This window comes from Melanaphis sacchari, unplaced genomic scaffold, assembly GCF_002803265.2.
Source record: "Melanaphis sacchari strain LSU unplaced genomic scaffold, SCAv2.0 Contig4_pilon_pilon, whole genome shotgun sequence".
Classification (NCBI taxonomy): Eukaryota; Metazoa; Arthropoda; class Insecta; order Hemiptera; family Aphididae; genus Melanaphis; species Melanaphis sacchari.
Genome location: NW_020271335.1, coordinates 8,924,704 through 8,942,713, shown reverse-complemented (window position 1 = coordinate 8,942,713; position 18,010 = coordinate 8,924,704). Strand labels below are relative to the sequence as shown.

Genomic DNA, 18,010 nt, shown 5'->3' with positions numbered 1-18,010 from the left:
ATGAACTTATAAAATATGCTAGTAATATACCTCATCGATTTCATCGATGTGATTACTAGAGATAAGTTGCCCATTCATCCTAAATGACTAGAATCTGAGATTATCAATTTGGATACGGCAAATAGTACAGGAACACATTGGGTAGCGTATAAAAAAACCGGAAAGCAAGTAGAATATTACAACAGTTTTAAATATTTACCATCTCTATAAGAAATACAAAAACTTTTTCACGGATGCACCATTAATTTTAATAAAGAACAAAAAATACTACAAACTGAGGTCACTTTTGTTTTAAGTTTTTATCATGTTCGCGATAACTTTAAACGGAAACTCAGTGAATTGTTATGTATTATTTTTCCACCGTTGGAAGTAAAAAATATAGCGTAGGTTTGTCTTTTGAGTTTGTAGACGAACTATTAAATTTCTATAACAGACCTGATTGTAATACTTTGGGTTTTTGTATTTTATCGGCAAAAATGAGGACGTAATTATGTACCTACTAATTTGGGTTGATATTTCGAAACTGTCACCAATATTGAGCTCTTTGTCCCGATTTCCCGACAAAAGACTAAAATGTCCTGATTGAAACTGTGCATTGCAAATTTCGCTTTATTGCATACAGATATGAATAAATCATCAATTATGATCGTTAATTATTATATGACTTCCACGGAATTCTACTAATAGGTTAAAGGTAAAAAAAACTGTTGAAAAAGCAAAATCTTTTGAGAAATATGGTCATCTAAGTACTTTTGTAATAAATTAAAAATATTTATTTTATATGTAACCTTAATAAATAAACAAATAATTTATCTAAAATAAAGAACTCTAATTTTTATTTCAAAATTGAGTATTTCTATATACTCCATCCTAGAATTTCTAGAACGTTCAGACGATACCCTAGCCAAATATAGCAACCTTAGATATGTGGTAACCAGCGAAGTTTAGGGTCTATAGTGATACCTAAATAAGTAATTTTAGGTACAAAAGAGATAATATTATCATTAAAATATATGCTGAGATTGTTTAGATATCTTGGTTGTGTGAAAATGACTGCGATTTACATTTTTCGGGGACAGCATCAAAAGACACTTCGATTATAATATTATTTAGATCCTTGAGGACAGAATTGTGATTATATCAATACCAAGGTTAAGATGATTATTTGAAGAGAAAATGAACTAAATCGTCTAAATCATCAGCATAAATGAGACATTTGTAACCGGACAGCGAAAGATGTTTTTCAACAATACTCATAATGTATACATTGAGTAGAATTGGGCTAAAACTTGTGGAAAGCCAATAAAAAGTTTGGTAAAATTGATTTTTAAGGAAAGATTAAATCAACACTCAACAGTGAAATAACATTATTTGATTGTAGGCGATATACTAATGTTGATGTGCGTCGACGCGTAGTGCAAGTGTGCAATGCATGCAAAAACAAGTGGATCTTCCTTCAACTATAGAACTTGACTTACTAATACTTATTTATTGCTTCTTATCGGATTAATCGTATTAGCCTGTTTAAAAAGTTTTACAAATTGTGCGTTTCGGATCACTTCATTGGTGTGAGGCCGAAAACAACGTCGATTGTAATTCTATATCAAAACTGTCACGGTGACTAAAAAATATAATAAAGAGGGTAGAAAAAAAATGAAAAATTTTTGTGAGGTAGGGTATGGATGTGATTAGTCGTAAACGTTTAAACTAATCCGGTGCAGACTGACCCCCGTTAGAGGGGCCAGAGAGCACAATGGATCAATGGTGTTTATATACAATTATATAGTGTCTAAATTTGGTGAGTACTACTTTACATTCATTCTGTACTACTTTCTAGGAAAGTAGAAGGTTGCCGTACGGCTTGGTTGACGTCGACTACCACGAGCTTCCTCACATCGGGCTCAACCGATTTAATCGTATATATATGTAGCGATGTTATTGCAGTAATAACAAGTGAGAGTTAGTTTTTACACTGCACTCTAGCCGTGGTATGCTGCTACCGGCTTTTTCGTCATTGGTCATAATAATTGCAGCTAGAGCGCAGTGTTCTCATCAACTCGTCGTTAAACGGCACTATTGTACTTGCCTATTTAGTTCGTACCGAGTTGTTTGCGTTCTAGAGAATGGTACTATCAACACTGGTTCATTCGAATTGGAGGACTTTGGTCTGTTGTAAAAAAACTTGACGCCCGAAATTCTTAAAATTGATAACAAATAGCAATACATTAAAGTGTATGATATTATCCAGTGGCCATGAAATAGATTTTTCAGTCGAAAGTAGTATTGCCAACCAATTGTGCGTTTCGAATCATACTCTTCATTGGTGTGGGGCCGAAAAGAACGTCGATTGTAGTTCTATATCAAAACTGTTACGGTGACTAAAAAATATAATAATAAAAAGGGTAGAAAAAAAATGAAAAATTTTGGTGAGGAAGGGTATGGATGTGATTAGTCGTAAACGTTCTAAACTAATCCGGTGCAGACTGACCCCCGTTTAGAGGGGCCAGAGAGCACAATGGATCAATGGTGTTTATATACAATTATATAGTGTCTAAATTTGGTGAGTACTACTTACATTCATTCTGTACTACTTTCTAGGAAAGCAGAAGGTTGCCGTACGGCTTGGTTGACGTCGACTACCACGAGCGTCCTCACATCGGTCTCCACAGATTTAATCGTATATATATGTAGCGATATTACTGTAGTAATAACAAGTGAGAGTTAGTTTTCACCCCGCGCTCTAGCCGTAATATGCTATCGCCGGCATTCTCGCCATAAGTCATAATAATTGCCGTTAGAGCGCAGTGTCCTTATTAACTCGTCGTAAAACCATCATTATACCTATTTATATAGTTCGTTGTATTCGTACAAAGTTGGCATTCTAGAAAATGGTAACATCAACACTGACGTCTGGTTCATTTAAATTAGAGGATTTAGAGTCTATCATAAAAATTTGATGCTCGACATTTTTCAAATTGAAAGCAAACAGCAATACATTAAAGCGTATGATATCCAGTAGCCATGAAATTGATTTTTCAATCGAAAATAGTATTACTAAATTGTCGAGTTTTAAAAACGTCGTATACACTACCGGTGCTACTCGTGAATCTAAAAATACAGTTCTATAAAATATCTTATTTATACTATTTATCAGATAATAACAATTCAAATGATTCAATTTTTGACAGTGTTTGCACAATCTATTAAAAATGCTGGATAGCGGATATAATAGAACGAAAACTATTAATGATACAAAATTAAACGTAATTGAAATTTGAATTCTCGTCTCTTGAATATTTTCTCATAGCCCACTCTGTTTTACTATGCCGATTTAATGTTGCAATAACCCCTAAATTCTGAATATTATCAATTTAATACACACTGGCAACAGTATGGTTATTATTCAAAAATCATTTAGTCAGAAAAATTTAATAAACATAATATGTTCCCATGTATGTAATTTATTTCTAATAATATAATCTACGTAATTCTAATAAAATACTAATAACAATAATAGTAACAATAATACATATATTATGTAACATAAAATATTTAACTGGGTTTAAAAAATTTGTTTATTGTGTTTCTTTTTAAATTTCCAATATCTGAACTTTTGAGTATCCGAACTAGGTGCAGTCCCAATTAGTTCGGATAATCAAGGTTCTACTTAATTGTTTTTGTAAGTTGAAGGGTCTCAAACTGGTCGGTGTTGGTGAGTTGCGACCCAGTTCCAAAATAAGGTACGAGTTGCGGCCCGGGTTACAAAGGGTACGTACGAATTGCGGCCATACAATAATAATTTATATGTGGCATCCACATAGTGAAACCACTCATTTCATAAACTAGTGAAATTCGACCAGATCGTGAATTTTGACGAAAATACATTATATGGACATACCAGCTATATCGTGTACTTTGTGTAATTATTATTTTATTATATAATGGTTCATAAACTATCATTATACATTTATATGTATATTATATTTTATTATATAAATAACTATATTTTAACAAAAGTATTTTTATTTTATTTTTCACGATTGATTATGTCCAGTGGCGGCTCGTGGTGACAAAGTAGGTGGTGTGCAATTATTTCAAAAGTTGATTAAACAAAAAAATAATCAGTTCAAAATATAAATGTAATTAGTAAAATATTTATTAGCATTTTTAATTTTTATATAAGTATAGTTTTAGAAAATTATATTACATATTATGTAGGTATAGTATATTATTTTATTTATTATCACAACAGACAACATGTCATAACTAATAATATTAAAATAACAAAAAAACAATAAAACTAAACATTTTTATATGTGAAGTCCAGCCTTCTCTCCTTGGAAGAGGCAAACAGTTCTATAACTTTATTGTTGAAATCAGCTATATTCATGACAAAGTTTTTTTCAACAGATAACATCGCTAATGCTGATTATCTTTCCTGGTGCATTGTATTACGTAAAAATGTTTTGATTCTATTTAATGTAGAAAAACACCTTTCTGATTCTGCTGTTGACATAGGTATTGTAATAATAATTTTTAATAGCTTCATGCTCTCACTGAATGTACAAGTAAGGTTTTTAGATATAATAAATGATAGTAATGAAACTGCTCCACTCATAGTTCTAAACTCATTTCTACTATAGATTATTTGTAATTCAGTTTTTAATTTTTTACTGTCAAAATATGGGTATACATTTATTATTTCATTGAAATAATCTTCTGGAAAATGCTCATCATATTTCTCAAAATTATCAGCCAAAAATAAATTAGAAGCAACTAGATGACCAGTAAAATCAAAGCTTTGTTTTATTTGAGATATATTATCACATACTTCTATTGCTTCACGTTTCAATTCATCACCCCTGTATTTTTGTTTATTATTATTTTGTGCAATATTACTATTACATAATGTTTCCATTTGGTTTCTAATTTTGGAGATCTCTTTAATAAAACTATCAATATTATTTTTCACAGTTGTTGAATCAGTTTCTCTTTTTTGTAGTTGATTATACAATATACCTACATGAGGCATGATACTGTGAAAAACTGTAAGCCAAGAAATAAATACGTCATCAAGCAATGTTCTTTTTAATCCCGATGCCTGTTCAATAGTCTGTGTATATTTAATGGATTCATCACTAATTATTTTATCAATACAAATAATTAATTCTTCTCTATATTCAAATACAGTATTAACTATTCTAGAATGAAAATTCCACCTTGTAGGTGCTGCTTTAGGTAAACGTTTTTTAACTACTTCATCCAATATAACAGTTCTTTGAAATGACGTTGAAAAAAATGAACAAAAATCTCCTAGACTGGCAAAAAAGATTCGAACATTCCTTAGCAGCATTAGCCATAACTAAATTAAGTTGATATGCGTAACAGTGTACATAATTAGCATTAGGATAATTTAATTTAATTCTAGTCTGAACTCCGTTAATATTTCTACTCATGACTAAAGCGCCGTTATATGTCTGAGTAATTAATTTATCAGTTTCATTACCTATATGTTGGTCAAGTTGTTCTTTAATACATTCAGCTAATACTTCAGCATTGTGCGCTTTGAGTTTTAAAAATCCCCAAAACCTCTCTACAACTTTATCTTTAACAATGTACCAATAAATAATAACCATTTGAAAAATAGCACTAACATCAGTAGTCTCATCAGCTGTTATTGACAAATAATCAGCTTTTTTTATTTCTAAAGATATTTCTTGCTGACAAATATTTAACATACATTTTAATAACTCATTCTGTATAGTTTTTGACGTACCTTTAAATACGGTTGCTTTTTCTAAATGAACTTTCAATGCGCTATCTAATTCCGCACTAAAGCTTATTAAACCACGAAAAATGCCTGGATTCAAAGATGTATCTTTTTCATCGTGTCCCCTCAATGCTAATTCAAAAGCACCACAAAATTGAATGCAATTAATAATGATATTTAAAATATATCGATTGTTGGAAACCTTCTCGTTATTTAACTCAATGCCTAAGTAAGAAAAATAATTTTAATGACGATAGTTTTAAAAATTATACAAAATAAATACCTCTTCTATAACCGCTATCTAACATTGAAAGAACATTTGTTTTACTCAATGTAGCCAAATTTAAAGTGTTATTCATATGTTTAACAGTTAAATCTGTTTTTTCATTCGATCATTTAAACTATTTAAATCTCTCATTCCTGTTTTGGTCCATACCAATTCTCCTCCAAATAATAAACATGGAAAACAAAAAACTGCATTTCTTTTATCACAGCCACATAACTAATTATTATATTTTGTATAAGTGTCATTTGTAAATGTACGAGTAAATTGGAGTGTTTTTTTTTTTTAATAACTTGAGTTAATTTTAAATCAGGCATAGGCCTTCCTAATGTTTTTTTATTAATTTTTTCATTTAGAGTATGTAAAGAAAACTTTTTTTCTAAAAGATACTCAACCGAATTCATAATTAAAATATAATAAAAATAAAATAATAGCCTGGGTAACGCAAAAGAAAACTGCAGTACACAATATAATCAGTGTCACTGGCAAACAACAACTGACAACTAATATCATTTAATTTGATAAAATGAAATAATACTTTAATAGCAACAATAGTAATGATAAAAAATATTAAAAATAGAAAAACGGTGGTTTACAAATTAGAGTGTAGCCACCACTATGCGTTTTAGCGGGTCCGGGTAAAACTGATGCGTTTTGACCGGACGGTATTCATTATGTCACACTATGCAGCTTTGTTCCTACCAAAAAAGCTTTCTCCCACCAATATTTTCATGGACCATAAGTCCATAACAGTTCAAACAGTCTTATAAGATAGACGTATGATTAATTTAAAAATTATTCAGTAAAACATCTACTGTTTATATTAACCTGTTTTTTTTTAACTTACAAATTTAACCATCATTAGTGAATAGGTAGGTACATAAAACAATATTCATATTATTCAAACACTGGATATTTTTAAATCAAAAAAATTTGATATTATTTTACAAGTAAGTAAAAAATGTATAGATATATTATATATATTATATTTTAATTTTGTTAACTTTACACTTTTACAATATATTAATTTATACATAGGTAATATAATTTATAAGTTATGTTTAAAAATGAATCAAAAAAGGATTAAAGTTATTGCTGTAACTGAGGCATTCGGCTTATTAGACGAACCTGTAGAACGGAGATACTGAGTACCTACAATGAATAATAATCGAGAAAAGAGCGATCAATTATTTATACATTTTTTTGAAAATATAAGATGTTACTCAGAAAATTTTTTCGAATATTATCGAATGTCAGTCTCAAGTTTTGATGAGCTATTGGAAACTCTAAGACCTCACATAAGGAAAAGTATTACAAAATTTTGTATTCCTATCTGTGCTGAAGAACGCCTTACAATTACTTTGAGGTAAGTATTTCAATATGAACAATAAATTAAGTTTCTTATGTTACGAAAGAAAAAATTCAATAAATGTTGTAATTTTTAATTATTTAATTGAATTAAAAGAGTGTCCTTTTCAATATCTGACTTAGATATAATATAAAATGATAAAATAATAAAATAAATGTACATAACAATCTTTAACACAAATTTAATTATATTATAATAAGAGTCCTTTCAATATCTAACTTAGATATAATAAAAATAATAAAAAAAAAAATTGCACATTAACAATTTATTTTAATCATATTATTTGTATTTCTCTTTGTTTTGAATGCGTTCAGATTGCTCGGAAGTCATTGGATAAGAAGAAGAGGTATAAGGGTTGTTAATTTGGGAATACGGTGGATTGAAAGAAGTTTCGTACTGTGATAGAGAAGTTGACAGGGTAACTGCAGATTGATTGTCGGGGAGACTATATGGTAAATATGAAAATGATTGATTTTGAAATGAATATGATGAGGATGGAGTGCTTCGATGTAAATTTGAAGGAGTTTGATTACATTGGAAAACAGTAGATTGAGTTTCTTTGGTTTGCATAGAAATATTTAAAAAAAATTGTAACGTTAGTAATCGAAAATCCATTTTTTGGTCACAATTTAATTTTTTATAGTTCGGTAATAAAGAAAATAAAAAGGCTTTATCTGGATCAGAATTTACGTTGTTTTCTTCAGGTGAGGAAGCGGATAACGAATTTAAAAGAGCTCTTTGAAATTGTGTCATTTGATTTTTTTTTTCAAATTTATTGAAGTTTTATTATTAATTTTATTGTAATTTGAAGTCGGCATTATCGTCTCATCCCCTTCAAACCCATTTGTATCGACATTCAGATAAGAATCTGATTCTTCGTGCTCTTCTTGTTCTTCAGTAAAATTAGTCATCGTTCTATTTATATATTGTTACAATAAAATAAAATAAAATAAATTATAATTTTTTGTATATTAAATAGTTTAAAAATTAAAAACTTTTTCAATAATTTTTTCTTTAAACTTAGGGAGATAGGTACTTTCCTAACTAAAAACAAGTTTCAATATAACATATACATTTAAAAAACTAATTTAAATTTTGTATTTTATAATATTTTTGTTTATTTCAAATTTACATTTTTTTAGTTATCAATCTAACTTAACTAAGCCCTAAACCGATAACTAAATACTTATTAATAATTATTAATTTTATTATGTGTTAATTATGAAAAATAGTCGTTAAAATATATGGAATAAAAAATTTTTTTACCTTCTTTTTTGAATTGTATGTTGTAAAATAGAAAGGGATTCTGCGTATACATATTTTCTTTTTTTAGCACTATCGCCACTTTTTGCATGGTTTAAAAATTTTGAATAATGGTCACGAATATGCCGCCATTTAGTTTTCATTTTTTTAACTATAATTAATATAAAAATTAATACCTTATAAAAGAATTTTAAATTTTGTTAAATACTTACATATTATATACTAATTATTTTATTATTTATCTATTATTATAATTGTTGATATGTTATTAATTTTAAATTTTTATTGGAGTAATGATTTTTTTGATTTTACAATGATTTGTGTTTTTATCTTTATCTTTTTTTGTATCTGTATATACAAAAAAAAAAAAAAAATGCTTAATTAATTAAAAATTTGATGAAAATTCCATGTATAAAACCTTCCATAGTTATTTTGTTTTGAATTCAACAAAAAAAAATCGATTTTAAATTTTGACCTCATAAAAGTTAAAGTTAGATCCAAATTACTATTAGAAACTTTTAAGTTGAAAATTGAAGTATGTTTTTGACTGCTTATCGTGTATATAGCCATAAAAAAAAGATATACATCATTGTAAAATCAATACATTCATCGTTCAGAAATCAAAATCTATATCAATAATTTATTAAACATGTATTCTAAAAGTTTAAATAACTGTCTTTTTTTTTTTTCATTTAAGATATTTATCGACTGGCACCTGTTTTGTTGCATTGAAATTTGATTTTCGAGTTGAAAGGAGTACAATCGGAATAATAGTTAAAGACACTTGTCAAGCATTGTGGACAGTTTTACAGCCAAAAGAGATGCCTGTGCTGACTATGAATGATTGGCAGGATATCTCGAATGTATTCTATCTTAAAACAAATTTTCCGAATTGCCTAGGCGCTATCGACGGCAAACATATCCGATGTAAAAATCCTAGTAATTCTGGATCATTGTTTTTTAATTATAAAAAGTTTTTTTCTGTTGTACTTATGGCTATAGCCGATACCAATTTATAATTTATAATAATCGATGTCGGATCTTATGGTCGACAAGGGGATTCCAATATATTTAAGGATTGTCCATTCGGTAAAATGTTATATGCAAAAAAACTTAATCTTCCGGAGCCAACTCTTTTACCAAACACAGACAGCAGTCCACAACCATTCGTTTTTGTTGGGGATGAAGCTTTCGCCCTACATATAAATTTATTAAAGCCATATCCAGGACGTAATCTTACTAATACTCGACGTGTGTTTAATTAACGATTAAGTAGAACAAGGCGCACAGTCGAGTGTGCTTTCGGAGTTTTTGCAAATAAATTGCGGGTGTTGCATACTCCCATACAAGTGGAACCTGAATTTACTGATAATATCATTAAAGCATGCTGTATATTGCATAATTTTGTCCGTAAAAAAGACGGAATTAATTTTGAAGAAGCTGAAACTCATAGCTTGGATGACATAGAAGCTCGTGGAACAGGAACTCGTTCAGTTGGTATTGAAGTGAGGGATTACTTTGCCGACTATTTTATGGGCTCCGGTGCCGTAGATTTTCAGAACAAAGTCTTATAAGTTATTTATTTTAAAAAAAATATTTTTTTATTTTTATTACGTATATTTGTAGGTACATTAAATAAATTAAAAATAATTACTAATAATATAATATGAAATTATATTGTAAATTACCTTTAGTAAAAATATTTTTAAAATATAGCATATTCTACTTACCTATATTTTTTTTTCAGTTTCTATTTTTTCTGTCCAATCTGGATACATGCATTCTCCTACATTCAGCCAACTTTTTTCTTTTATAAACCTGTCCATGTATTCAGTACTGCCCATTTCCCAAATAGACGGGTTATTCTGAATACATGATATAAACTTATCGATATCAAAAACCATTTTTAAATAATTATAAAAAAAATACTGAATACAGGTAAGTTTGGCTACTTTTGTTTTAATTCAAAAACACAACCGCCAAAACGGACAGTGTGTCATGCGCGGTATGATATAATGTATTTTGTTTACTCATCTCACCCAACCGCAACATGTTGCAGTCGATCAGCGACAAGAATCTACCGGTCCTGACAAAACGCTCTGACATCTATGATAAGAAATAATGTTTCTCCGGTCTACCGGGTGCGTTTTACCCGGACCCGCCAAAACGCATAGTGTGGCATAACTCTGAGAATAAGTCAATGCGTCGCTGGATACGTTGCGTTATCTTTCACCGTGTGTGTGTTTATCGGGTGCGACCGCTTGACGAGTGTGCAGTAGGAGCTGCACACCAAAGTCACATATAATTGCCCCACTCAATAACTAAACGTATTTTACACTGACGGGCGGTGTTCAGACTGTGCACACCAATTGATGTGTATTTGTTATATAACTCGATTAAATTTTAGGAGTATAATAATAATGAATTGTCGTTTTTGTTTTTAAAATTTAATTTTTTTTTATATAATAAATACCTAAAGGTTAACAGATATTGTATTAAAATTAATAAATTAGTATACATTATTATTACACATTTTTACTATTATATCTAAATTAATCTATATGGTGTGCGTGTACCTGCACACCTAGGCACGAGCCGCCACTGGATTATGACATTGACTGTTACCTATTTATTATTTCATAATATTAATTATATGATTTGCAACAATGATCCAAATAATAAGCAAGAAACCATCTAAATATTTCTATAGTATTGGCTTATGCCTAATGAGTAATGACCATTAAACTTATCTTTTTATCTCTCGTAAAACGAAGATCCCTTTTAAATAAAACAACATATTACTTTAATTTAAATTAAAGTCATACCTAAAAAAAAAAAAAATGGTAAAATATCAATGTAATTAAGGAGCATAAAACAGAGTAAGTATTAAGTGAGTGAAGATAATATTATAATTAATAAATAATACAATTAAAAATATATTAATAAATAAAAGCATTTTTTATTTTATCAGTCGGATTCATTGAAACAATTAAATATAAAGTTTTACAAATAACGTAACAATTATAGTTTAAATGTAATAACATTATGAAATAAATTATCCTAAACAAATAATAATAAAAATAGAATATTTAATGATAAATCTCTTAAAGGTTAGATATTTCATGAAAATATAAGTCTAAAAACATAACACGAGCTAAATAATAGGATTGGGGCATGGATTTTAAATAGTTTTCATGACGAGACTTTAATTTATCTGATATTTGTTGAAACCAAAGTTGCAAGATCGTAACTTCCGATAAATTCTGAAAAATGTATAATTAAAATATTAAGTTTTAAATATTACTCTTGGAGACTAAAATACATATTTTGTTTTTCAATTACCTCATTTTTCAATAAAAAAGATTTGACATCACCTAAGTTATCAATTTTATTCATTAAACTCTTATGATTATAAAGACCAAATATTTTTACATTGACATTAATTGGCATATTGTTTTGAAATTTTATAACTTTAGCAATTAACTCCAATACATCAGACTCAATTGATTGGAAAAAGTGATCAATTGACATATGTTCTGGTGAGAGTATTCGACAACTTAAAAACTGATTGTCACATTGAACACCATTTATTTGTATTCTTTCATTCTTTAAATAACTTAGTGATATTTTATGTGCAGTTGTCTCTAGATGATACTCATAATTTTTTTGTATTACATAAACACAGCATTGTTTACATCGTATCAACTGCAAGGGTTCAGTCTTTTGAAGATTATCTAAAAAAAATTAAAAAATATTAAAACTATTGATTTTTTATATATAAAGCCAATACACAGAACCAAAACAATAGATCTAGTAAAATAACACAATATGAATTTTTCAAACAATTTTTGGGAATTATTTTCTTATACAAGTGTCAATTAAAGAGTATAAATAAATAGGAATTAACAAAAAATCATCACTACAAAACCAACACATTTCATGTTTCTTTCTTTCTGATCTAAATAGTTTAATGAACGTTAAAATTACTTGTAGAACCAAATATAATTTTAAAAAAATTAATTTTTATTCTTATAAAATAATTGTTTAGCGTAATTTATTTATGGAAACATTAATTTAAGATTACCTGTATTAATGTGATTATCATTCATTTTACTATTATGACTGGTCTCACTAAGTGATTTTGATGCAATTTCATTTTCAAATAACTTTTTTACTATAGTTATTTCTACATAAAGTGTTTCTTCTAGAGTCCAACTATTTTCTGAAGTTCTCAGAGCATCACTTTGAAATGAAAATGAATTCACAATATCCTCGTACAGCTCATATACATCAGTGTTTTTGGTCAATTTCTAAAATATTAAAGTAATATAAAACCTGATTATTGATAAATCAAAAAATAATGTAAAAATAAATATACCTTATTATATGCATTAAAATATTTTACTTCAGCAATATTTTTGTTTTCTACATTCAAGCTGTCTTCATGAAAAAGTGCAAAAAAACATATATCTATCACAAGTGCATTGTGCTTTAAAAGTAGATGGTTCACTAAAATGGCAAAATCTAACTTGATAGATTTAAAAAACTCTTCTATAGTAACACTAATAGAACATGAAAATATTCTATAATTTTCAAAATCAATACGGTCTTTAAAATATTCTTCACATGCAGTTAAGTGTTCAGTAGTTTGAATATGTTGATTATAAAAGCATACATCAAAAAATGTTTGACATACATTACATAGAATTTCCTCATTTTTATTTTGAGAAGACATATCTGAATGATCTAAGAAAAAATAAATAAAAATAAGTTAAGAATAAAAGTTTAATGGATTTACATCTAAATTTAAATTATATAACATGAAATATGTTTAAAAAAAAAAATAACTTACTAAATTGAAAATGTTATACAAATAACACAAAATCATAAGTTATTAGCATAAATAAAAAGGAGATACTACTATAGAGAGAAGATAAATAGAAAGAACATATATGGTTATATGGTGTTTCCCAACCTATGAATTGTAACCCAAATGTTGATCATGAAACTATTTTAACAGGTCAAAAGCATGTTACATGATTAAAATATTAAATTAAAGGTATAATTATGCTAGTTAGTTGTACCTCTTACAGAAAACAATAAAACTAGAATTTTATTTTTAATGTCTTTTAGAAGAAAATGCTAAGATTCTAAAAAAATATTACCACATCAAAAAAATTGGAAAACACTATTCTAAGCAACAAAAAAAATAATACAATTACAAGCATAAAAAAAATTGCTTAATCGAGTATTTTAAATAATATGAAAAAAAAATATAAACACAGATAAATTATTGTTACAAAGCAATATCTTTATCTTGTAAGAGGTTTATAATTTCTACCTTTTTTTTTTTTTTAAGTGACACAATTTGTTTACAGCTAATTAGTTCTTATACTACTAAAAAAAAACCGATAAATATATAAAGCATTAATACTAAGTCAATACATAATATCAAAACTTACCATGTTTAATTTGCATAACTTCATTTTTTTCTACATTTTCGATAGTATTAGTAACATCAACAGTAACACTTATATCTTTAAAACATATTTCTTCTGAATTTTCATTGTGATCAATAAGACTAACAGGCTTGACTACTTTAAATTCTTTTTTATCATTAATATTTGACATTTTGATAACTGTAAATTATAGTCTATTATATAATCTATTTAATTAGAAACTAAAAATTATCTTCTAGTTTCAATACAAATTAAATATACAACAACTTTCAATGAAAAATAGATATATATTTTATAAATTATTATAATATTGTGCAATTATTTTTACCATCATCAAAAATAGTCACATTCTGTTCGATAGTTTCTATATTTTTTGACAGATTATCAAGATTAATGGAATTGATATTTTCAACATCAGTAAGTGAATGTAATGATTTTGTTTCAGATGGATGAAATGTATCAATTTTATTTAAACCTTCAAAACCTGAAACAAAACATATCTTAGAATTTTGTGATGGGTACAAATTTATTATCAAATTTTATCATTTCTAACAAAAAAATATACTATACATTAAGTGAAGTTTTTACAGATCTAAACAAAAACAAATGGTTAGCTGACTATTCACTGATTAAGCAATCAGATATGGCATATAAAGTGCATTCATTATCAAAGATTCAAAAAGGGATTTGTACTAAAAATGTATTTTTCAGAAACTAGAAACACTAGACCTTTGAAATATTTGGTGGGTAAATAAGTGCATACATTTTATTTAATAGTTTTCTTTCGGTACTGTCCACAAAAACATTCTTATTATTTTAAACATTTATTAACACAATGACTGCTGGCGGTCATCTGTAATTCTCAAATTTTATACATTTGTGAATATTACCACACCACATAACCGCTGGCGACCATAAATTAATTTAGTTTTATATTATTATCTTTTCTATTGCACTACAATAATGCACCAAAATAAGGACTGTGGCGTAGCAGGAATTATTACAATTATTTTGGCATAGGTAGTTATAATCCATTTTTTTTTTAAATATATAGTATATACAAATTTGGAAAACATTGAAAAATATTTCCTGGCGTATAACAAATACCTATTGAATGACTGCCAATGGTCATGTGGCAGTCAACGTGTTAATATTGTTTGTAAGATAAGATGAACAATTTTACTTTTGAAATTAGTATATAAAATCAATAAATAAATAATATGTAATATAATTATAAATAAACTAATACCTAACTATAGAAAAATTGTTAAACGTACAATGTAAATTCTAGATAAATTTCAAATTTTCATGAGTGTATTAAACTATGTTAATATGTTAATATGATAAAAAATAACAAGGGATATGAGTACAATCCTTGGTACAACTATTAAAAATAAGTTATTATTCTGTAATTTGTTATTTATACTAAACCTCTAGTTCTATGATAATTAATAAAAATAGTTATTAAAAAGTGAAACAATTTTAAACATACCTAGATAATGTCAATAGTAATAAATTAAGAAAAATATACAAATAGCTATTAAATATTATAGAAATTCCAGTGGAAGTAATATTAATAGTTATCACTTATAATGGTATTGGTGGATGTTTGGTATGTCAAATATAAAAGATGCACTCAGTTAATTTTTCAACAGCATACAGTATATAACAATAATCTCTTCACAAGTTGTCATAATTCATAAATAATAAGTAATTTTAATATTGATTATTATAATACTTACACTGCAATTTAAATTTCAAGTCATCTAGAGATCTCATATCTAATTTATTAACTCAATAAAATTAGGTTTAAATTGTAAGGCGTCAAACTCTATTAAATTTTAATTTTTTAATTCCATAAAATATATTGAAATATTAGCTATAAACTAACCTACTTTTCTCCCATTGAATTTTATTTAATATATATTTTATAAAACAAGAAATATGTATCAACGACTAAAGTGTGGAACCAAGTTTTTCATTTATTTATCAATCAGCAACATGCAAAATGAAAACAAAAAGCAAAATCATATTTAGTAATTGCTCTTAACACTTATCTTACTAAAACCTAATGGCCAATATCAAAATTTCAATTTTAGGCTAGTCAAAACCTCAAATAATATGGTAGTAGCTATTTAAATACAGGTTATCGTTAGATAAACAAAATATATATTAAGACAACAAAAATCCTTATAACTTGAAAATTAAAATCTAATAACAATTGATTAATAACAATAATAACAATAATATTATCATGTTCACAAAACAATTAATATGTAATACCCTCATACAGACGTTATTCATAAAATATATTACAAATGACCTCGATAAGATTTGATTCATAGACAAAAATTGTTGATCCATCAATGAAAAAAAATACACAGTCCAAACAAATCATCAACACTCCACTCACTTGAAACAGTCGTTGGGTTCATTAGGCTCGTAGTAAAGGACGAAGGCGTCGGCTTCGGTTTGACTATGTCAGCTTTTGTCTCAATCTGTCTAGATTTTTCTTTACCTTTCACTGACTGAGGCGGGTGATTATGTGGTCGTCGAGGTACAAACGCTGTAAGTCGATTGCAGGAGATATCTCGGAACACAGCGATCCGCTTCCGTCGCCACCGTTTTGTCCGAACAGCAGTCGTGGCCATTTGTCCGGTGCAGCCACGTTTCGCGCACTTCCATATCGCCCAATTACCGATTTCACCCGTCCATTTTTTTTCGTACGTGTAACCCTCATACTCCACAACTTCACTAGGCTCTGAGTCACTGTCGAGCTCCATTATACTCACAGCTGTGAAGTCCGATAGACAAGATAATCCTAACCTAGTCTGGTCTAGACTCTAGACAATCACGAAGTCCGCCATTCAACGTTCATCAGTCATCACCGAGTTCAAGACTGAAGACACGTATGTACGGGACTGCGATGAGATAAACCACGATAACAATATTGATTGTTAACTGCTAGCGACAGTTAAAAGGAATTTGAAAGACAAAACACGAGTGCAGCTTATCGCAGTCAGATGGGTTAACCATAAACTGATAAATGGTATTATTTGAAACATGGCCATGGTTATAGGTAGTGTAGACTATGGAGGTAAGCCATTGGACCTTCACATTTGTAACTACGGAGTACGAATAAATTCCAAAAAACGACATTCGCGATTACGGAATACTCAGTGAAATAATGACCTATGCTCCACGGTCAGTTTTAAAAAACGATATACAATAGCAGCATAGCATAAATAATAAAAATCGTATTATTAAATTGAACGATCGAACAACCAACGAACAGCTTAAACGGACCTAAAGCGAGTATAAAAATGGTATTAAATAGAACGGGAGTACCGTCAAGATCAAGAAATATCTAAACCTTTGTCGGTCGCAGACCGCAGTTCGTAGTAAGTAGTAACTAGTTTTGTACTTTATGACTTATAAGTGGTGGGAGCCAAGAAACGCAAAATACAATAAAAGAATCAAAAAAACCTAAATAAATACATATACCTAATTGATTTTGCGTTCTAAGTTGGTATTTTTATGAATATTAAATTTTGGATTTAAAAATTTAAACTTATTTGAAATTAACTTAAGTTGCTTATATCTTTTTCTTTTTCTATTTGTTTTCGGGAAAAGTAGTTCAATTTCATATATTTAGTATAATACCTACTTAGAGACGGGACTAGATTCTTAGAGGCCGTGTAAAATTTTTTCGTAAAGGCCCTAAACTATACAGGACAAAATTAAAAAAAAAAAACCCAGAATTTTGTCTTTTTTGTGTTATATCTTTATTCTTTAATACACGGCTTTAGTTTTGTGCAAAAGTATTGATCAATATCCACATATTAATTTTTTTTTTGGGGGGGGGG

The 18,010-nt window shown here is 28.2% G+C and overlaps 2 protein-coding genes across 2 annotated transcripts; one reads left to right on the top strand and one right to left on the bottom strand.

Moving 5' to 3' along the window:
* Nucleotides 1–7,167: 7,167 nt before the first annotated feature.
* On the top strand, nucleotides 7,168–9,816 carry LOC112599113. Its single transcript, XM_025345865.1, has 2 exons — nucleotides 7,168–7,419; nucleotides 9,383–9,816. The coding sequence occupies exons 1-2, from the start codon at nucleotides 7,211–7,213 to the stop codon at nucleotides 9,702–9,704; spliced, it is 531 nt and encodes a 176-aa protein (XP_025201650.1). The 5' UTR covers nucleotides 7,168–7,210; the 3' UTR covers nucleotides 9,705–9,816.
* Nucleotides 9,817–11,749: 1,933 nt separating this feature from the next.
* Nucleotides 11,750–17,633, bottom strand: LOC112599073. Its single transcript, XM_025345793.1, has 7 exons — nucleotides 16,558–17,633; nucleotides 14,473–14,628; nucleotides 14,148–14,324; nucleotides 13,064–13,431; nucleotides 12,770–12,995; nucleotides 12,028–12,419; nucleotides 11,750–11,948 (listed from the first exon to the last, which is right to left on the bottom strand). Exons 1-7 carry the CDS (start codon nucleotides 16,925–16,927, stop codon nucleotides 11,790–11,792), a joined length of 1,848 nt encoding a protein of 615 aa, XP_025201578.1. The 5' UTR covers nucleotides 16,928–17,633; the 3' UTR covers nucleotides 11,750–11,789.
* Nucleotides 17,634–18,010: the final 377 nt, after the last annotated feature.

Coding starts and splice junctions, on each gene's coding strand:
- LOC112599113 (XM_025345865.1), top strand. CDS start 7,211: ATGAATAATAATCGAGAAAAGAGCGATCAATTATTTATACATTTTTTT. Junction 7,420..9,382: donor CGCCTTACAATTACTTTGAG/GTAAGTATTTCA, acceptor TTTTCATTTAAG/ATATTTATCGACTGGCACCT.
- LOC112599073 (XM_025345793.1), bottom strand. CDS start 16,927: ATGGAGCTCGACAGTGACTCAGAGCCTAGTGAAGTTGTGGAGTATGAG. Junction 14,629..16,557: donor GAACCCAACGACTGTTTCAA/GTGAGTGGAGTG, acceptor GTTTTGTTTCAG/GTTTTGAAGGTTTAAATAAA. Junction 12,996..13,063: donor ATTTTAATGCATATAATAAG/GTATATTTATTT, acceptor TTAATATTTTAG/AAATTGACCAAAAACACTGA.